At 44.4% G+C, this 22627-nt stretch overlaps 1 protein-coding gene across 5 annotated transcripts in view; it reads right to left on the bottom strand.

Annotated features, from left to right (window-relative positions):
- Nucleotides 1-8404: 8404 nt before the first annotated feature.
- LOC115090090 (cytochrome c oxidase assembly protein COX16 homolog, mitochondrial) overlaps nt 8405-22627 on the bottom strand; it is a 167150-nt gene continuing 152927 nt past the window's right edge. For all 5 annotated transcript variants that reach the window (XR_003856304.1, XM_029598766.1, XM_029598764.1 and 2 more), the window contains one exon: nt 8405-8755. Coding sequence is in view for 3 of the 5 variants with exons in the window: in XM_029598764.1 (XP_029454624.1) it covers nt 8663-8755 (93 nt within the window). In the remaining 2 variants the exon portion in view is untranslated. The remainder of the gene's footprint in view (nt 8756-22627) is intronic.

Below are 22627 nucleotides of genomic sequence, written 5' to 3'. Positions count from 1 at the left end.
GATGTAAACCAATATGGGTTTAGGAAAGGTCAAAGGATGGAGACTCGCTTATTTGTAACCAAGAGCCATTCTTCTGTTTCCAGTAAGCCCTGAGAGATAATAAAAAGACTAGGTTAGTGGATAGGGGGAGGACCCATTCAAATTCCAGTCCCTCCCTTTGAGGGGCCTGCGAATGGCCGTCCCCCTAGGAGGCTTTATATCAGCTCTCTCCTGAGGATCTGGAGGCAGTACCTTGTATGGTTTTGAGAGTTAGGAGGTGATAGGCACTTAACCATTTCTGTACTTGTCAGGTCCAGAGGGAACAGGTTAAACGAGCCTGAGATTTCTGAACAGGGTAGGGAGGTGGCTCTGCCAGTATACTCCCTAGTTGGTTTGAATACTCCTCTGAGTTGTTTTCTGGATTTTGAGCTTTACGTGGTAGGAGCCTCACTGGACGCCTGAGCCTGTCTTGGATTCAGGGAACAGGAAACCCTGTGTCTGGGCCGCCCAGGATAGGGAAGACCTGCCTTCAGAAGTGTTGACCCATTGTGAGGAACAATTCCAGATTTGTCTTCGGTTGAGGGAAAGACTATTAAGTTAGATATCCAGGAGGAAGATTGTTTGACTGCCCCTTCCTACCTGCAGTGGAGCAGGGTAAGAGAATCTGTTTCTAGGGATCCAGAGAAGAGTAAGAGACTGAAACAAAACTAAAGAGTGGAAAAACCTTCTAACCTTGAGAACAAGAACTGTAAAGAGAATAGAGGACTCCAATCAGGAGTCTCCAGCCCCTGGGGAGAGAGAAAGGTTTACTCTCTATGCAAGGACAGGATTTTTAGCCATCTGTGGAAGGAGTTTTCCTGCCCAGCTAAAAGTTTACCTTGCCCATCTGGACCTCCATCTCACCTAATCCAGGAGGGTGGTAGGATCCCTTGCTCTGTGAAAGATTCCTGCACAGATAGAGGTGAAAACTGTAATTGAGAGAAGAGAAAAGACTGTGGTGCTGGAAGCATATTTATTGTGCTATTTACAAACTATTTCATTCAGTAAATTTAAGTTTGGACACTAACCCAGTGCAATCAATGTCTTTATTTGGGCTCGCAGCACATAGGAAGAAAAGTGACCCCTTTCCCAGGGACAACCAAGAGGAAGTCAGCCACCCTTACACTGGGACCCAAAAGGAACCCTTTCCCCCCAAGACCAAGGATCCACACCCTGGGGAAAGGGGTACAGAAAAGAGGTAGTCAGGGTTCCTGCTCCAAAGAACTTACAAATACTTTTATGGCCCCCATCTGTACAGGGGGTTACATATTTATTTTCCGTGTTAATTTAAGCAAAGGTGGAGCTGTACTACTTATCCAATTAGACTTGGCAGCATTTTGATACTGTCATCATAAGATTCTGTTATCATGCTTCAAATCATTTGGGATAGGTGCTACCATTCTTGAAAGGTTTTCCTCATTTTTGTCAAATCGGAGGCAGTAGGTGAGGATTGGGAATAAGTGTTCCTCATGGAAGACCTTAGAGTCAGGCATGCCACAGGTTTCAGCACTTTCTGCTGTACTATTCAATCTGCAATTATAAACACTTGGAAGCTATTATTCACTTTGAGAGTCTGCTATTATTTATATGCTGATGAAATTCAGTTCCTTGAACCTTATAATTCCAATGGAAGCATTCTGGTGGGTTTTCTAAATCTGTGTTTTAGAGTTATAACTGGTTGGATGCTAGTATTAATTTAAATATACTATAGACAGAGACCTTGAGGAAAATAGGAACCCTAAGTCAGAAGGAGGATTATCTGTGGCCCTTAATGATTTAAAAATACTAGTATCAGACAAAACAAGAGATCTAGGAATCCAATTGGACTCTTGTTTAACTTTTGGAGCTCAGATAAAAAAGTTAGCCAAAATATTTTTTAAACTTTGAATAATTTAACTTTTCAAATATTTTATTTCTAGAGATGATTTTAGACTGATGGTACAGGCATTAGTATTAAGTTACATAGACTACTGTAATTTTCTATATTTAGGCTTGCCTAAGAAATTGTTATGGGTTTTATAGCTTGTCCAAAATGTAGTTGCTAGAATTATAGAGGTAGGATATAAAGACAGAATTGCCCATGATTGAGAGAACTGCATTGGCCCCCCATAGATCTACAAGTCAAATTTAAGATTCATGCATTAGTACACAGGGTTACTTACACTGGGGGGACTTGTTGTCGCTCTACCATGTTGGACATATATGTTCCATCTAGAGAATTGTATTTGTTAGGACAAAATTTGTGTTAAGATTTGCGGCACTCACCCAGTCTCATGCAGCAGGAATGCCACCAGATCCAGTCGCAATGCAGTTGCACCCGGTGTCCCCATAGGTGCGCACACATAATATGCACACAATGGTAGGAAGAACCTGAACAGCACCTCCTGATGACATCAGCCTCCTACCCTATTTAAAACTGGGCCACGCAGTAGTTCTTCGCCTCAGCAACAGGTCTCCTGATGTGCCTTGCTCGTCAGTGCGTGTTGCCTTGTTCCTGTGTTCCTGTATGTTCTGTGTTCCTGCATTCCAGCCCTGCCTTTGTCTCCTACCATTGTCTTCTGCCATGTTCCTAATTCCTTGCCTTGCCTTGCCCGGTCCTCTTCCTTTCTATGCAGTTCCCCGGTCTTGTATTGTTCTTTCTCGTCTTATCTGTCCCTCTCTAGGCCTGACTTCCTGGATTCTGTGGCTCTGGACTTTGACCATTCTTGTCTGCTGCCTGCCCTGACCTCCACTCAGTTTTTGGCCTGTTTTTGTCACTTCCCTAGGGACCCACCTAAGACCGCTGGCCACCAGAACCCAAGGATTCAACCTGCAGGGAAAATGGCTGGTATATGCGAAGCTCCAGTCAGCCCTGCCATAGCACGCATCTGCTAGCTTATGGGGTGGGCCTAAAGGGGTCGCTTGCTAGGCTACACCAATGACCCTTCAGCACCAAAGGTTAACTAGCACCTGATTCCTTGCCAGCATTACAGTTTGCTGAGGCCATGGACCCAGTGGACTTGACTGCCTTACAGGCCATTGGATACAGCAACAGCAGGGTATGCTGTATCAGGTCACTGGGATCTTGGAGAGACTTGCCATTCATCTGGATGCTCTACCAGTTCTAACTCCAGCCCCTAGACCTGTGCCACAGCTGCTGCCTCCACCTCGGTTTCATGACAAGCCCTCACAGGGCAGAGGTTTTCTTAACCAGTGCAGCATGTACTTTGACCTCCAGTGGTCCTTTTTCCCCACCAACAAAGCTAAGGTGATATACATTTTGTTTCAGTTGGCATTGGCTTGGGCTTCCCCCCTCTGGGAAAGGGATGATCCTTTCTTGTCCAACCTGGATTAGTTCCTCTGAAAATTCCACCTCATGTTTGATGAACCCAGTCGCACTACATCTGCTGCAACAGAACACCTAGAGATCTGTCAAGGCTCTACTTTGGTGAGGTACTACACAGGTACTACTTTTGGACACTGGCTTTGAAGCTCCAACACAGAGAGAGGACAGCCTGATCGCAATCTTCTGCCAAGGCCTGTCAGAATCTATAAAAGATGAATTTGTAGGATGGGACCTTCTGGCTGCCTTGGAGAGCCACATCAGCCTGGCCATCAGGTTCCTTTGATCAAATAATTGCTTATATGTGCAATGAATATCAGATGAGAAATTATTTGATCAAAGGAAGTGCGATATAAAGAAGTCATGGCTTTGCTGACTGAGGTATTTTGAATATGAGCTGTGTTTGGTATTAATGAGAGTATATCCAAAAGGAAGATGGAATAGTCTACAAATGAGAATAAGATGATGTTTTTAAAATGAGAATGACTAGAGATAAGGGTATAAATGTGAACAGAAATACTTATGTATGAAGGTACAGAATATTTAATGACCCCTGAGAAAGCCTATAGGGTGAATCAAAGGGCCCCTTGTTGGAAATTGAAGATTTCATTTTATTAAACACAGGATGTGTTACAGGCGCCAGCTGCGGCAGACCAGCTGCTCAGCCCCTTCACCTCTTTCAAAGTGATCCAGCATCTGGTCCCTAGCCTCTGGCGGCTGTGGGCCGCCGGCTCCGTCCTTGGGCTGCCCCTGGGCACTCTGGCTCTGCTGCAGCTCCTGATGTTCCGCGTCGGGCCTCTCCGCGTGGCCCGCAGAGAGACACCATCCCGACCAGCACCGCGCCCCTCCCTAGGTGTGCACGCGTACGCACAGCTAGTCTTTAAATAGGGTCCATGGCGGGAACCTGGCCGCAGCCCTGGAACATGACTCCGGCAGAGCTCCAGTTATAAGCCCAGGCTCTGCTCTCTCAAATTGCCTTTGCAACAGGTCCCCTTGCTAGTCGAGTACTCGTTGCCTCTTCAGTTCCTGGTTCCTGATCCTGATTGCCTTCGTTCCTGTTTCCTTGTTCCTGTTCCTTCATCTCTCCTTCGGATTTGCTAACCTGGTTTGACCTCTGCATGGCCTGACTACTCTGTCGCCTCTCTCCAGCCCCACACCTCTGCATTGCCTGACTACTCTGTTGCCTCTCTCCGGCCCCAGACCTCTGCATCGCCTGACTGCGCCATTGCTTCTCTCCAGTCCTGGACTTCTGCTTTGACTGACCATTCTTTTGACTCTCTCTTCGCCTCTCCCCGGCAGAGACGAACTATGGCATTGGAGATAAAGAGCTCTTGGCTATTAAGCTAGCATTCGAGAAATGGCAGCCTTGGCTCGAAGGCGCTCAACATCAAATAACCGTATTCATGGACCATAAAAATCTAGAGTATCTCTGCCATGCGCAACGTCTTAACCATAGACAAGCTAGATGGTCCTTATTCTTCAATCGCTTTGACTTTGTGTTTAAATATTGCCCCGGAGACAGGAATACCAGAGCCGATGCCTTGTCACGCTCCTTTCTCTCGGAGGATGTGCCTGAAGAACCTCAGCACATAATTGACCCGAAGAAAGTCATCTTGGCGACTACACATTCTGTGCCCACTGGTAAAACCATTGTGCCTAAACACCTCAGGAAGAAAGTGCTCTTTTGGACGCACGATTCCAAGCTGGCTGGCCATCCTGGTCAACGCCGCACCCTGCTCAAGATCCAGAAGTTCTATTGGTGGCCTACTATCAAAAAAGATACACTATCCTACATGGCATCTTGTACCAACTGTGCCAAAAACAAACCTGCTTCTGGCCAACCATGGGGATTGCTGCAACCGCTGCCAGCTCTGGAACAGCCCTGGTCACACATCGCTACTGACTTTGTAGTTAATTTACCCCTTTCTGGAGGGCACCTGGATATCATATGTTCCCAAGTATTTTTTTTATCCTTATTTTTTTTATTGGGTTTTTGTGTCGCTATTTTGAAATATTTTATTGGTATCTAGAAATCTTTTATATGAGTTTTTAATTGGATATTCCATTCATCAGCTGTTTTGAAAGAATCTGTTCTTTTTGTTTAGTATGGTTTTACTATTATTGATTTTATATTTCTTGATTTGTTTTGAAGACTGGTGAAGTTTCTCTTTTTCCTTTGTTAAACTGCAATCTCTCCGGCTTGTTGCAGTTTCCAATTCAGTTTTTGTCTGCATGCTTATGCGTTTTGGTCTCTTTATTCTTTGTTAGGTGAGGGTCAGCACATGTGATTCAGGTGAGGTTTCCTGCTGGCATGTAGTTTCTGTGTAGGGCTCTGTAGCAGCCTGGCTTGTTCCATTTTCCTAATTGGAGGTGAATTGGTGTTGTAATGCCTCATATAATATGTTCAGTGTTGCCTTTTCTTAGGTAAGGTGGTTACTGATGGAGTGCTGGAAATTGGTGTTTTGGTATGGGATGTTTACTATTTATGCAATTTCTGTTCAGACAGAGTATTTGTCTTTACCTTGTGTCATTCTTAACAATAAAATAATACTGGACCTTTATTTTTTTATTTCCATCATGAATTTTAATGAGCAGTGTGTCACACATGTGAGCATGGTCTGTCAGGTGTGTCACAATGGGAAAAAGGTTCAGAACCATTGATCTATGAAATTATTCATTTGCAACAAATTTGGATCAACTCCACCTTGACTGGTTTTTTTACTATCCTGAGAGGTATGAGAAAGACACTCCACAAGCATAAGGGCCTGTCATGAAAAGAACCAGGGAGCATGGGGTGTTCAGTTGCTTCACCAATCCAAAAGTGCCAACAAAACAAGGCTTACATATATAGATTCACAAACACAGATATGAAACCTACTAGGCTTCACTATACTTTATTATGGGGAATGTTCCAGCATAGAAATGTTTCTTCGGATCAGTGTCACCTAAGAGTGACAGGGTAGCCCATCTCATAAAGGGTGAGTCCATGAGACAAATGGAGGAGTCCAGGGGAGTTCTTTGCATCAAAGGAACTAACAGAGAACCGCACGCAGGTTATAAAATCTGGGGTCGGCGCGCACAAGGGGGTGCACACTTGTGCACCTTGCACGTGCTAAGCTCTAGGGGAGCCCCGAAATCGGAGCAGCCTCAGAGGGAACTTTCCTTCCACCCCCCCCCCCCACCTTCCCCTCCCTTCCCCTATCTAACCCGCCCCCCAGCCTACATAAATTCCCCCCCCTACCTTTATTTTGTGATTTACGTCTGCCTCTGGGCAGGCGTAACTTGCACGCGCCGGGACTTGGCCAGCGCGCAAACCCCCGGCATGGCCACTGTGCTGGAGGCCTCGGTCCCGACCCTGGACCACCCCCAGACTGGCGCCCCGCCCACGCCCCCTTCCCGCCCCTTTTTCAAAGCCCCTGGACATAGGTTCGGCACGCGCAGGGACAGGTTTTTGGGGTTACGCGCATAACCCTTTGAAAATCTGCCCCATTACGCGTAAGATCCTGACCTCCACTGTATAACAGCTGGTCAAATACCGGTAGTGGCAGCACTAGAAGAGCTCAATGGGGATGAGTGAGCACAGAGACATTTGCTCTGAAGCCTTTTTTCTGTGAGGGTTTCTCGAAAACTGGTAATGGCTAAAGGGGATTTATCACGGTGAAACAAAACAGACCGTCCCCTTTTGGGGGTAGGGTTGGGCTCCTTGATCAGTCTTGAGTTAGGCTGTTCATGCTAGGTATAAGGCGATACCTCACCATTAAGCCACAAAGCTGTGATGCATTACATGATGGCGCTGTAAACAGCCAGGCTCCAAAGAATGCCAGTGCGACTGCAAGTCGGAACAGCATCATTTTGAACTCACCTATTGCTAATGGGGCAAGACGCGCCAAAGCCGTGAACTTGAGTCATGGGGCTGAGGAGGAAGAGGCCAGACCATGGGGAGGCGGAGAGATTTAAAGTGCCCACTGGCTGCTGCCCCCCCTTCCAACGTCACGTTGCATGCTGCTCCAGCCTATCAGATGCCCTGGCATTGGGGCGCATCCTGATGTCTTCTCCAGGCCAATCATCATAGGAGGCGCTGGCAACATGATGCCAGCGCCATTCAGAGGACCACATGGAGGGGAAGAGGGTTGGAACCTTCCCTCCACTGACTGGAGGTGAGCCATCGGCGCGGCGGGGGCAACCGCCCATACAAGTGCATCGTGCGCCTGGTTATTAGCTGCACCCGCACATCCATGCTGGGGGGGGCCCACCCATTACTCTCAAAATATTAACCAGCTTGTTTCTTGGCTGGTTTTCGCTTTTGCTGTTATTCCCGTCTTCTTTTTCTTGCCTCTAATTTCTCTTTTATTTTAGGACACATTGTTCAAAAATCAGAGCTTTGCATCTTTCCATAGGGCTCTGTTCCCGATTTTTTAAAAAAATTCTCTTAAGTCCAGTTGCTCTCACTGTATTCAGACTTTAGATATAACCATATTATGTCTGGATGAAGTTGTGATAAAGATCAGCAGAGCAACACCAAGCTTTATTTAAATTCATAATGGTAGCAACAAGTGAATAGCATGGGTTCTCATAATCTTTTAATATTAATATCAGAATGACAAAAATAATTTGAAATGTTTTCTAGCTCTAAACTTCTAACTAAATTATCTTGAAAATGTTTTGCTAGTAATGTTCCTTTAATAGCATCTACTACAAGGCTATAAGATCTACTGACCTACAAATTATTATTCTGGAAAACTGCATCTACTGCACAGTCTAAATGTAAGTATCAGTGCACAACCAGATGGATACTCTGTACCTTTGGGTTTGAACTGCTAAACATAGTAGATATACCTAAAAAGAGCTTGTGCCACCATTATCACTTAGATACAGTATAGCACTAGAAGTATGTGCCTATAGCTTTATCCTTATCACAGATTTCCCTATCTCTAACAAAAATATAAATAAATTGACATGCCAACTTTATTTTAATAGTATGCCTGTGTCCAACAGGAAGCTTTCTCTGAATTTAGCCATTTCAGAAACATTAACTTGAGCAATTAATATTTGATAACAGAAAAATAAACAGCTTTCTTTTAATAAAATTAGCCATTTACAGTGTCGATACATCACATAGGGTTCTTGATTCTAGTAATGAAGAACAATCTTTATGATATGGTATTCTTTTCTGATACATCCAGATGATTCCCTATGCTTCAGGCTTTGATTGTTATTGTCCAGACTCTCAAAAAAGCAAAACATTGCAGCTACTGCTCGAATAGCTTTGATTTAAAACCTGTCCTGTTGAGCATATTCCCTAAGAAATGCTATCAACTCCATCTACTGCTGCTTATCTTGCAGGGACTTGGAGTCTTCCCACGGTCGGGGTCCTCGGATATTTTTCCAGTCATCTAATTTTGCATCTTTCAGCTTCTGTAAGCAGACAAGAACATAAGAATGTGTATAAGCATGAAACCTCAGTGCTCAAGATTGACTTTTTGTATATCAAGCTCAGTGTCACCATATAGATAGTTGTGATCATACGTTTATGTACCCCAGAATTTGTGGGGTAAGCAGCATTTTAAGAAAGTATGAGTGATCAGACAAAACACATCTGTTATTTTTAATGTGTTTCAAATTAGCTATTATGCATCATAGAATAGCACAATCAAGCAGAGTTGCTTACCTGTAACAGGTGTTCTCCAAGGACAGCAGGATGTTAGTCCTCACACATGGGCGACATCAACAGATGGAACCCGATGAAGAAAACCTATGTCAAAGTTTCTATAACTTTGACTAGCCACACAGCATGCCCAGCATGCTCTACACAATGCGTTGTATAATTCTGACTGCTGGACTGCTGAGCTAGGCCTTACTAAGTTTGTGCCAGCAGATATCAAATGCGTACTGTAAGGAAAGCAGCTACAGGATATGGGCCTAAGTTAGCAAAGAGTGAAGGACATAGGAATGGCTCACATACAATATGGGGCAGATTTTCAAAGGGGTACGCGCATAAGATACGCGTGTACCCCCCGAAAACCTACCCCAAGCTCCCACTGCGCGCGCTGAGCCTATGTTGCATAGGCTGCCGGCGCGCGGAAAACCCCGGGATGAGCGCAAGTCCCGGGGCTTTGCTTGGGGGGGGGCGTGACCGAGGCCTCCGAAACTGCTCCCGGGCCGGGGACTGACGCACCGGCAGCCGGCCCGGGCAGGCGTAACTTTTAAAATAAAGGTAGGGAGGGCGATTTCGTTAGGTCCTAAACTCTCCTCTACACACACACATACACATTCTCTCTCTCGCATATATATGCAAACACAATCAGCAGCAGCAGAAGCAGTGGGGCGAGCAGGCATTCACCTCGTGTCTCTTCACCCTTTCCAATCTTCTCTCCTGGCCTTTTAAATTGTGGCTGCTCTCATCTTGGGGTAAGCAACTCCAACACACTCGGTTCTGCTTTGTCTGGGGCCCGGGGGGTGCCCGGGGGGGGGGGGGGGGGTGGACCTGAGCAGAGATACTAGTGGCAGGATCAGAAATGATCCTGCCACTAGTATCTCTGCTCAGGTCCAGAGCAAGGGTATTAGGTGCCCTAGGCAAATCTTACTGCCTTGCGCAAGTCTCCACCTCTCTGACCTCAACCCTATCCACATCTCCAGCCCACCCCACACACAATTTAAAATTTTGCATTTTATAACAACAGATTTTAAATGAGAATGATGGTCAAAGTTCAGTTTTGTGAGGTGCCTGCCAGAAAACCCTGCTAAAAAGCAAAAAAGACTCTTGGAACCCATATGGTATTAGGCCTATTATTGTGTGTGGGCTTGATGATCAGAAAGCCATGAGTAAACTGAATTAGAGTTATAATATAGTAAACCTCCCATACCAAAACAGCACTAAGAGCCAGTCCATAAACAGTAACAACTTTACCTATGAAAGAAAAGGCAAAACTACAAATATTACCCCAGGCCCTAAAACACCAATAAAACCCCTATTAGCAAAATAGAACAAGCCAAGCTGCTATAGATCCCTACACAGAATCTACATGCTACCAGAATACCTACCTCAATCACTTATGCAGCACATAGACAGACCTTCACAAATACAGAATAAAAGTTCTACAAGTATAAATAGAAATGTGAAAACAAACTGAACTGGAAACTGCAACAAGCCAGATTATGTATGCAGTACATCAATGGAAAACAGAAATACTGCTATTCCACATAAGAAATCATACAATAAAATAAAGAAAAATAAAACATCAATAATAGTAAAACTATACTAATAAAAATATTTCAAAACAGGTGAAAAATAGAATACATTCAAAAATTTAAAATTCATAAAAATGTTAAAACATGTTCCAAGCACGATAAAATATTTTAAAACAGCAATCAATTCATATATTACCCAATAATTAAACCTAACAGGGAAAAAAAAATTGCCCACTCTCCATACCTGGGAATGTTTCATTTTTAGATGTCCTGAGATTGTTGTGGATTAGCGGGGTGGAGAGGTGGAGTTATTGTGCACACACTTTCCAATCTTTCATATATAAACAAACACAAAAGCTCTCTCTTACAAATTTTGTCTCTCATACAGACTCCCTCTCTATCACTCACACACACACACATATGCGTGCGCACACACACACAGGTTCCCTCTCTTACTCAAACACACAGGATCCCTCTTCCCTCAAACACTTCCTTTATCACTCCTACACATATCCTCACTTACACTGGCTCCCGTTCTTTTTCACCCTCTTACAAACACCCTCTCTCTCTCACATACACTCACACCGCCTCATTCTCTCATGCACACAGGTTCTCTCACCCTCTCTCTCTCTCTAACACACACCAAGGTTTCTTGACTCTTATGCACACACACTCATTCCCTCACACACACAATCAGGCTTCCTCTCTCTCAAACACGCTTCCTCTCTTTCTTGATACACACACACAAAACAGTAACAAAGTAATGATGGCAGATAAAGACCAAATGGTCTATCTAGTCTGCCTAACAATTTACTTATGGTGGTAAATACCTCTCCATGTAGGTTACCCCCATGAGTTCTGTTAATTGTAGTAACTGCCGCTTCATGGAGGCTACCCCCATGCATTCTGTTAAGGGTAGTAACTGCTGCTCCATGCAGGTTACCTCCATGCAGAAATGTTATACCATCCCTTTCCTTAAGTCTTTAAGGATGCCCAGTGTCTGCCCCGTGCCCTTTTGAATCCATTAAATGTTCTCGCTTTCACTACTTCTTCTGGGAGGGCATTCCAGGCATCCACTAATCTCTCCATGAAGAAATATTTCCTGATATTGGTTCTGAGTCATCCTCCCTGAAGCTTCATTCATATTGTGACCCCTAGCTCTACTGTTTCAAGCAGAAAAGGTTTGAAGTTTGTGTTATGGTTATTGGTGTTTGGGTGGATCCTTGGATACTGTGGCAGCTGACCACACCCACGGGGGGGCAGTCCCGTGAGGGACCACAGTGTCAGGCTAAACTCCGGACAGGCAAACACAGAACTGAATCTTTATTTAAACAGTATATGGAACCACCACAGGTGGCAGTAGTGAGAAGTGGTTGTAGAGCCCGGCTGGACACGTCTCTCAAAGGACGCTGGAACAGCGGATCCTCTGTAGGCAGTGCTATAGTGGAAAAGAGACTGAGAATTATGAGCACACAATAGAACAGCATTCAGAGTCCCAAGTAGAATAGAAGAGCTCCGAGACAGGGAGAGCAGGCCCTCGAGGAGCGAGTACCTGATCCCTTAGAGCAGAGAGACTCAGTAGCGTTGTACTCACTAGCAGTAGCAGAGATTCCACTAGATGAGAGGTCTGGCACCGGAGCAGAGGGCAGGCCCTCGAGGAGCGAGTACTGATTCCGGCGAAGCAGTACTGTAGAGAGAGATGTCTCACAGATGGTGACTGTAGTTAGTTCTTCCAAGCAGAAGGTTGAGGTTGCAGGCAGCGACACATGGAACATGGGCCCTCGAGGAGCGAGTACCGGTTTCCTGATAGCACCTGAAAGAAGCAGAGAGGCCCCCGAGGAGCGGGTACCCCGTTAGTGACCCCGAAGGGAAGTAAGAGTTCCAGTAGAGCTGGAGTGGCAGAGTAGCTTAGGAACGGAGAGCGAATCCCATCCGTAAGAGTCCCGGTTGCTAACTCAACGAGCTAGCAAATGTAGTAGGCAGATATACCCTGGAGTCGTGATGTCAGAACAGGGGGACGCCCCTGAGGTTCACGTCAACGTGGAAATAAAGATGAGGGTGGCGTACGCGCACCCTAGAGGTACCTTGAAGGAGAATGGCGGGAGGCAGCACCATAGCCGGTCCGGGGACACCGGAGAGGTCGGCAAGCAGACGCCATGGCAGCCATCAGTCCAAGGTGAGCGGGAGGAGCCGCAAGTAGAGAGGTGTAGGCGGGGTGAAGCCGAAGACCGACGGACGCAACAGTTTGTGAATTGCTAATTACTGTGAAGTATCCGAAGGTCTGTATCATATCCTCCCTGCACCTCCTCTCCTCCAGAGTATACATATTTAGATCCTTCAGCTTCTCCTCTTAGATTTTCTGAAACAAAACCCACATCATTTTGATTGCTTTCCTCTGGACAGTTTCCATTCTGTCTCTATCCTTTTTTGAGAAGCCATCTCCAGAACTGAACACAGTATTCCAGGTGAGGCTTCACCAAGCATCTGTATAAGAGCATTATCACTTCCCTTTTCCTGCTAATTATACCTCTCTCTTTGCAGCCCAGCATCTTTCTGGCTTTAGCCACTGCCTTGTCACATTGTTTCATCTTCAAATTGCCAGACACTTTCACCCCAAGGTCCCTTTCCTTGTCCGTGCATGATAGTCTTTCGCCCCCTATCACATACATCTCTTTTGGATTTCTGTATCCCAAGTGCATGACTCTGCACTTCTTGGCATTGAATCACAGCTATCAACTCTTCGACCACTCAAGTTTTCTTAGATTACTTTTCATTCTCTCTACCCCTTCAGGTGTGTCCACTCTGTTGCAGATCTTAATATCATCTGCAAAAAGGCAAACTTTTCCTTCTAACCCCTTTGTAATGTCGCTCATGAAGATAATGAACAGAACCAGTCCCAAAACCAATCTTTAAGGCTCTCCACTTAACATTGCTCTCTCATCACAGCAGCTTCCATTTATCACTGCATATTGTTTCCTATCCATCAACCAGTTAGTAATCCATCATTTTGGTGCCCTCAGCCAAGCTTCTCATTTTATTCACGAGCCTCCTATGTGGGACCGTACAAAAAGCTTTGTTGAAATCCAAGTAAATCACATCAAGCGCTCTTCTGTGATCCAGTTTGCTCATTACCCAAACAAAAATGTCAATCAGATTTGTCTGGCTGGACCTTCCCCAGTGAATCCATGCTACCTTCGGTCCAGCAACCTACTGGATTGCAAACAGTTTACTATCCTTTCCTTCAGCAAAGTCTCCATTAATTTTTCCACCACTGATGTGAGGATAACCGGTCTATAGTTTCCAGCCTCCTCTCTGCTCTTCTCCAATCATGCGGCACTATTCCTGTTTCTAGGGATATATTGAACAGGTCTTTCAGTGGAACCACTCCCTCCCTCAGTATCCTGGGATATACCTCATCCAATCCCATTGCCTTGTCCACTTTCTATTTTCCTAGCTCTTCCCATATGTTTTCTTCTGTAAATGGGGTTGCATATGTTTTTTGTAAATGGGTTTTTTCTGTAAATGGGTTCCCATATGTTTTCTTCTGTAAATGGGGTTGCCTGACACTGCCTGTTGACCTTCAAAAAAAAGCTTAAAATGTGGCTCTTCAGACAAGCATTCCCATAATTGAATGATCTCTCTCATACCCATGGCATGACAGGACGCTTATACTAACCCCGTATAGAGCCTCCCTCTTGATGGCAGGCCCTGCCTCTCACTAGCTCATTTTATTCAGATATGTTATTCCTGACAAGGATATTCTTCAACTTCTTCCTCCCCCCATTTGCCCTGCCCTCCCCTCCCTGCAAAAACATTTCATCTGACTAGAGAACCACCAGTCTCCAAGGCCCCTGTTGTAATCTGGTTATTAACCTCCCTTCATTTTTCCCCCTGCTATAATCCTTTTGCCAATCTTCCACTAACATTCCCTACCTTCCCTCTCCTCCCCCTGCCATGGAAGTAACCCCGATTACTTCAGAGAAGACGGTGGTCCTCACTATGTGATGTGCTATTTTAAACTGTTCGGTTTCTCCCTTTTTACTTTAATTAAATCACCACTATGTTAGCAGTTTGTATTTATTACCCCAGATCCCAGTTTGATGTTACCCCTGTTCTATGTAATGGTTTTCCAAATAAGTTGTTTCGCTGTAAACCGATGTGATATGTATCTTAAATGAAATTCGGTATAAAAAAGTTCTAAATAAATAAATATACACCACTCCCATCCATGGTCTAGTAAATCAGCAATGGTTCTTCTCCAAGGTCTTCTTTAGTGAACTCTGAACTGAAGTATTTGTTTAATATTTCTGCTATTTCTTTGTCTTTCTCCACACATTGCTCCTTGTCACTTGTCAATGAAACAATGTGACAAGGCAGTAGCTAAAGACAGAAAGATGCTGGGCTGCAAAGAGAGAGGTATAATTAGCAGGAAAAGGGACGTGATAATGCTCTTATACAGATGCACTACGGGCCTGCCTTCTTTCTCTCATATATATGAAAAATGTTTTGTCACCTCGCTTTATCTCTTTGGCAATCCTTTCTTCTGCTTGATCTTTTGCTTTCCTGATTTTTTTTTTCGTCTCTCTCACTTTCACCAGATATTCTTCCCTATGTTCTTCTTTTTGGAATACTTTATACTTCTTGAACACTGGCCTCCTACTTTTGCTTACTTCTCTAGCACACATATTTGTTGCCTTTGTAATAGCTTCTTTTAATTTGGCCCACTGTTATTCCACCTCACTCATTTTCTCCCAGTCTACTGGTTTTTCCTCCAGGAATATCCCCATTTTGACATCAGTATTTCTGAAATTCAAAAACCGGGTCTTTGTGTGACTTCTCTGTATCTTATTTGCAATATCAAACCATACCATTTGAAAATCACTGGTGCTTAGATGGGCATATCTCAGACACACCTAGGCTTCCTCTCTCTCTTTCTCACACATATCGGCTTCCCCTCTCTCACACACACTCAGCCACACATACACACAGGCTTCCTCTCTCAACACACAGTCTCCCTTGCTCTCTCACTCCAAGCCTCTCATCTTCTTTGGCTGTGGGTAGGAAGGGCTTCACCCATGTACCTTTCAGGGCCTCCTGTCTTTGCATTGGGTGGGATGGGCTTTGCTGGAAGCAGCCCTTCCAAGGCATCTCCATGTCTTTGGCCATGGGTATACTGGGCTCTGCCCCGGGGCTTCTCCAAGTCTTCTGTTGTGGACTGAATGGGTTCTGCCTGCAGCCCTTCCAAAGCCTCACTTTTTCTTGTCTTTGGCTGCAGGAGGGTTGGGCTTCACCTGTGGCCCTCTCGAGCCTTTGTGTCTTTGGCTGTGAGTGGGATAAGCTCTGCCTATGGCCTTCCCATGCTTCTTTCTTTTGTCGGTTATGGATAGATGGCACTTCACCCATGGCCCTGCCTGGTTGGTATCTCTCCTTGGACCACTGCTGTTATTGAGTCTTTTTTTCTTATCTTTACCCATAGGCATTGGGCTGCTCTCCTTGTCTTCTGCTGCCGGTGGAATGGACTCTATGGGTGGCCTCTCTCTATCTTCAGCTGGGGGGCTCGTGCTGGCAATTTTGGTGCCCCTTAAGGGTTGATGCTCTAGGCAACCGCCTAATTTGCCTAGCCAAAGCACCAGGCCTAGCTCCACTCCACTTCTGCAGGGAGCTGAAATTGATTAACACTACCAGATCTGCTCCATTTCTGTGGGGGAGCCAGAACTGATTTATCACCCGCTCGGCTCTGTTTCCTTGCATCCTGGAAAAAAGGTAAAAGAACACCATTTTTGTTTGTTCGGCCACAAATTGAGTCCTAGGTAACAGAAACAAAAAGGGGTTCAATTACCACGTCTGAAACTCGTGAGCTGTAGTGCTTTATGAAGGCCAGGGTTGAAAACTTAATGACTGGCACTATTGCTCAAAAATTTTAAACATATTAATTCAATGCACAATTAAGCTCTGGAATTTGTTGTCAGAGGATGTGGTTTGTGCAGTTAGTGTAGCTGGGTTCAAAAAAGGTTCTTGGAGGAGACGTCCATTAACTGCTATTAATCAAATTGACTAAGGGAATAGCCACTGCTATTAATTGCATCAGTAGCATGGGATCTTCTTAGTGGAAACAGGATGCTGGGCTTGATGGACCCTTGCTCTGACCCAGCATGGCAATTTCTTATGTTCTTAACCCTTTTTTATGTCTGTTTTTGGCTCTGCAGCATCTGTTTGAGTACCATCCCTTCTCCTGTTTCTTGTAGAAGATGGGGGGAGAGGGAAGAGCAGGAGGGAAGGGGCTAGATTAGGGAGTAGAATAGCCATTCTCTGCTCTGTCTGCTCTAAGCTCACCTTATCCCCTGCAGACTGCCTGAATGGGAGGGGCTGGAGCAGAACACCCCTGCTGCTCTGCTTTTTAAGTCTGAAAAGTGGCAGAACTGCATTTAAGCACTCATGGTATAATAATCATCATAATTTAGATTAAATAAGATTTCTTTCATCTAAACACAATCCCAACAGGCTTCACACCTACAACACTTAACATCAATGCAGTCAGCTGCGATGCATGATCTGGCAGCCAAATTTTGGTGCTCAGACTCTACGACAGCATCCAAGGAAAAGTGTGAGCACCATTTCAGCATCTCTCCCTACCTTCATAATATTTTAAATTGCAGACCAAGAAACCCTCTCATCCACACAAGAGGTTCTCACATATTTTACAGGGCAAGGAAGTCATCAAATTTTATGAAGATGCTTATATGATTTATGAGCAAAACTAGAGGCTATTATATACCTTTACATCTCATATATATTATCCACATTAAGGAGCCAAATATATTTCCAATTTCCATTTCATCCATTTAGTCTGGTGCTTACCGTCCTGTGGAACACACTGGAATGGAAGTTAGAAAGCTATGAATGGATCAATATTTATATATTTAAAAGGCTTGTATCGATCGCTCAGATAGTCGCACTGTTGTGTCTGTCTGTGGACACCAGGTGGCGGCTTGAACAGTGAAAGATGCACTGTGCAAAGACAATGGGGCTGATGCAAAAAACTTGTGCTGAAAGCGGGCGCTGTGTATTCAGTGCCCGCTTTCATAACGCGCCCCCAGGCACCTCTCCTGGGGGTGTGAAGCAATATTTAAATTAGGGCTCGCGTTGTCGAGGAGGCACTAGGGGCGATTGCGCACCCCTAGCGCCTCATTGACAGTGCAAGCCAGAAAGAGATCCGCTGTGGTGGCTGTCCATTGGTTACGAAAACAGATGCTGAATTTATCAGCATCCGTTTTCCTAACCAGCGCACATGCAGGGGTTAGGAAAAAGGACGCTGATTCAGCGTCCATTCTCCCAACCTGACTACCGGCACCAGAAGGAATGTATAAAATCAATATTAAAGTGTCGGGCACTTAATATTCATTTATTCACTCCTTCACTTATTGCGGATTGGTCCCTTTACTGTCACATGTCAGTGAAAGGACCAATCACCTTTCAGAAGGCTGTCCTGAAAGGGGATTGGTCCTTTCACTGACAAATGTCAGTGAAAAGGATAGGAGGCAGTACAGACAAATGTCAGTGAAAAGTAGGAGGCAGTACAGAAAAGCAGTTTTTTCTGTACTGCACTCAGCAATTAACGCCTGTTCCAGGCAGGCATTAATTTCTGATCGCTAAACTGTGTGTCCTAGATGCACATTTTATTTTTTGCATAGGGAGTGAATAGCTAATAGCCTCATTCACATGCATTTGCGTCCAACTGCATGTTATACAGTGTGCTGCACTCAGTGCAAGGTATTGCATCGGCCCCAATATGCTCTGTCTGCAAAGTTCTGTCACTTACAGGCACATGCAAATTCACACATAGGCTCCCACACACACACTAAAACAAGCACATAGGCGCCCAAATATGCACGTATGGACAAGCAAATGAACATATGCTGAAATTTTAAATTGTGCGTGCAGTTGGGCACATATGATTTAAAATACGCCTTCCATGCATATGTGTACTCCTAACTTTAACCCATTACTCAAGAAAACATGCTTTGCGTATCTTCCTTAAGACTTTGTCGGTTTTTACGCGCACAGATAAGTGGATGTTAAAACATGCTCACATGAAGAACACCAGTTTGCCCAGTCTATCTCACGGTCATCCAGACCCCTCTTCAGACTGTACTCCCCCCAGTTGACCTGGACCCCTCACCATGTCGTGTTAGGCCTAAAAAGCGATCTCTGCATTAGGAGCAGCAGTAAATATGCATCGCTAACAAGCCACTGTGTGCTGTGGCCACTGGATTTAAAATACAGATTTACATGCATAACTGTTGGGCCCACCTCAGAATGCCCCATGTCCTAGCTCTGCCCTTTTTTTTTTTAAATTTGTGCCCATGTATATACGCGTGTAATTTATGGCTTTTAAAATATACATTGCTTGCATGTGGCCCAGATACTCGCGTATATGGAGTTTTTAGTGCGAGCCACGCTTTTAAAATTCACCCCATAGGCTCCCCTAGGCAGACACACCCACACAGCCCCCACCCCTCCCCCGCTGTTATAGACCAGAGACCCCAAGCAATAGTGGGCACTTTTCACTAGTTTCATGATAAACTGAAGTTGAACTGAGAATGGTAAAATTGGGGATTGGTGTCAAAAGTCACTGTCTAGGCCCTGTATGACCCACTAATAGTTTCTGGAACACATGCTTAGATCCAGCCACTTGCAGTAAAAAAAAAACTTTATTCCAGACATCAATGTTCACCTCGCACTTGCAACTTTCAGTTCCCTTCTGAGACACCATGATTTTCCTGGTAAGATACTCTGGTCAACGCACAGTTCCCGGCGCGGTACATGGATGCTCCGATTTTATAACATACGTGTGTCGCTGCACGCATGTTATAAAATCGGCTACCCGCGCGCACGATTTTATATCGGTGGGTGCGCGGGTGCCAACTCATGTGCGCAAGGGGGGGATTTTGTTATAAACGCGTGGCGCCACGATAGGCCCTTTCCCCAGTTTCCTCCCAGTCCTCTCCAATAAAGGCGCGAACTGGGAGGGAACTTCCCTAACCCCCTATCTATCCTTCCTCTCTTTTTCCCTCTCCTCCCCAACCCCTAAACGCCACCTACCTACCTTACATTTGTTTTGCAACTTACCTGCTCCTCCGAGCAGTTGTAGGTTGCGCGCGCCAGCTGGCGCTGTCCTGGCCGGCCCCCCACCCTGCCCAGACCCTGCCCCCCTTTTTAAAAGCCCGGCACTTCCGCGTGTACCGGGAGATACGCGCATGGCCGGGCTATGAAAATGCGCTCGGCGCGTGCAGCCCAACCTTGCACATATCTCCCAGGATTTGCATACTCCGGACTTTTCAAATTGGCACCTATATTTCCAAGCAGCCCTGTGCTTCCTGTTCCCTTCTGGCTTTCCAGTCCCCTAGCCAACTCTGGTTTTTGTTTTCTTTCCACCTTGAAGCAGTGTTCCTCCTGGGCCTCCCTTCAGAGTTCCTTCTGTGTTCTGGAGTTTCTAAGCAGCTAAGGCTGCTTTAGCGTGTATGAAGCCCCTGCTAAATCACACTAGTTAATGTACCCGAGAAGTTGTTGATATCAACTGTGAAATAAATGTAATATATGAGATGGCTCAGAAAAATCAAACATTGTGATTTGTCAAGAAGCACAGAAATATAGATGTCAGCAGAAAAGGACCACTTGTCTACTGCGTTGTCATGGGTCTTATATGATGTGCGATCTTCCCTCTGCCACTAAGAATCATTTGGGTCTACCCTATATATATATATATAAAATTTCTACCACATTTTAGTTCCTATAACCTGTGTTGGAATTCTGTTCCATGTGTCCACTACTATCAGTGATAAAAGTATTTACTCACATCTTTTTTAAGCTTCCTTCCCTTCAGTTTCATATATGATTAAACTGGCTACTTTGAGGTAAACAGAGATGATGGGGTTTACACATGTAAATGCACTTTACTCGTGAAAGTAGGCTTTTGAAAATTGCTATAACATACGCCATTGAATTGTCCATAGGATTCACCTGGTAAGTGCACTTTACGCAGGTAAATGGCTTTTGAAAACTGCTACGATAATAGTTACATTTACATGTGTAACGCCTTTTAAAATTACCTCCTAAATGCATGATTTTGCATTCATTTTGTTTTAAAGCCTAGTTTCCATACCACTGACCATTTTTTAAAATCATATTTCAACTTATTTATCCCCTCTGGCACGTCTACTTGTGCTGCAGTGTTTCATATCATCTATAAACAAGCACGCTTTCCCTAAAGTCACTTATAAAACATTGATTACGCCAAAATCCTTCAATATACACTCCATGCACCATGAGCCAAGAAAAAGAATACAGACCTTTCATGCTTATTTCTCAAAATATATACATGAAAAACCCAGCTGCCTTCAAAAGGAATAATCTACAGCATACTATTTGACTATGCCATCATCAACATAAAGAAAACTATGCTATCATCAGCTTTTGACAGTTTGCTGTTCTTCCCCATCACTATCCCTTTTTTTTTTTTTGCAAACTACCATACACAGCATGGATTCTAATCTATGGGTAGAAGCCCAGAGTAGTTCAGACCTGCTTTTTTAATTCCAAAGTACAGTACAAAAGGTTTCAAAGAATATTCTGAAGAAGGGGAGACTTCCCTTCAAATCTTAAATGAAGTTTAAGAAAAGGTATGCATACATTCTTATGGATCTCTTAGTATTCGAGGCAGACCTTGCAAGTTTATAGGCTTACTTAATTTGAAAAGGCTTTTCTAGCCAATTAAAAATTTCATATTCCTAAAATTATAGTGAGAAATCTTTCACAGTATGTGATGTACAACTGTAGGTCACCTGAACACTGTGGTTACACTAAACATGGGATTAAGACTATTAACTTTTAAAATGTTATAAGGTCATATGTTTCAAATTTAGTTTTCAGAAAATTGTGCAAGCTCAGCAACATATTGCAATTTACTGCATTTATGAGGTACTGAAGGCACTAAAGGGTCCATAGACAAAAGTGTGTTACAGCCAGCATGGATGTTAACATGTGAATTACGTTACATGCATGTACTAACCCTACTCTTTGCAAAAACTATGTTGACTCTGCCCGATTAAACCATATCTGTTATGTGGTCAATAATTTTGTTTCTAAGAATAGTTGCAATCATTTTGCTCGGCAATGAAGTCAGGCTCTCTGGTCTGTAGTTTCCTTTTTAAAAATAGGTGTCACATTGGCCACCCTCCTGTCTTCTGGTACTGAGGCTGTTTTAAATAATAGGTTGCAAATCAGAAACAGGTCTGCAAATTCATTTTTGAGTTCCTTCAGAACTCTGGTGTGAAAACCATTCAGGTTCAATAATTTGTTAACCTTTAGTCTGTCAATCTGAATTATTACATCCTCCAATTTCACTGTGATTCCAACTAGTTGCTAAGAGTCATCAGCATCAAAAAATACTTCCGGTATGGGTATGACCCCTAACAACCTTCTCAATAAAGACAGAAACAAAGAATTAATTTAGTTTTTCAGCTATTTCCTTGTTCTCTCTGACTACCTCTATTACCCCTTGGTCATCTAGCAGGCCTAAATGACTCCCTCACAGGCTTTTTACTTTGAATGTACTTTCCAATATTTATTAATTGTTTTTACCCAACAGGAGCAAGGTTACATTAGCACCATTTTAAAAATGGCATTGACTGGGTGAGGTGCTAGGTGGAGCCCTAGCCCCATCGTGGGACCTTATTCTTATTTGTAAGGTTCAGGGTGTGTGAGGGGTCAGGGGATGCCATGGGGTATGGGGGCACCTTGAACTCCATTTAATTTCACATCCTTATGGGGAGAGAAGAGGGGGAGGGGATGCCAGGGGGAACTACACCATAATGCCTTTATGGCTCTATTGAGGTGGGGGTACCACTGAAACCCTAATGACTTTCATTTTAAACTTTGGAAGGGAAGTGGGGGTGGGAGCGGCCATTGCTGAGCATGAAATTGTACATTTCATTTACATTGAGGAGTCGGGGCTGCCTCAAATGGCAGCCCTGGGTGGAATCGGGGGTCAGCCCTGACCCCCATCAGCCTTTTATTTTGAGCCTTAGTAATTTTTTTTTC

The sequence above is a fragment of the Rhinatrema bivittatum genome, chromosome 4, assembly GCF_901001135.1.
Source record: "Rhinatrema bivittatum chromosome 4, aRhiBiv1.1, whole genome shotgun sequence".
Lineage (NCBI taxonomy): Eukaryota > Metazoa > Chordata > Amphibia > Gymnophiona > Rhinatrematidae > Rhinatrema > Rhinatrema bivittatum.
This window is presented reverse-complemented; position numbering and strand designations above follow the sequence as displayed.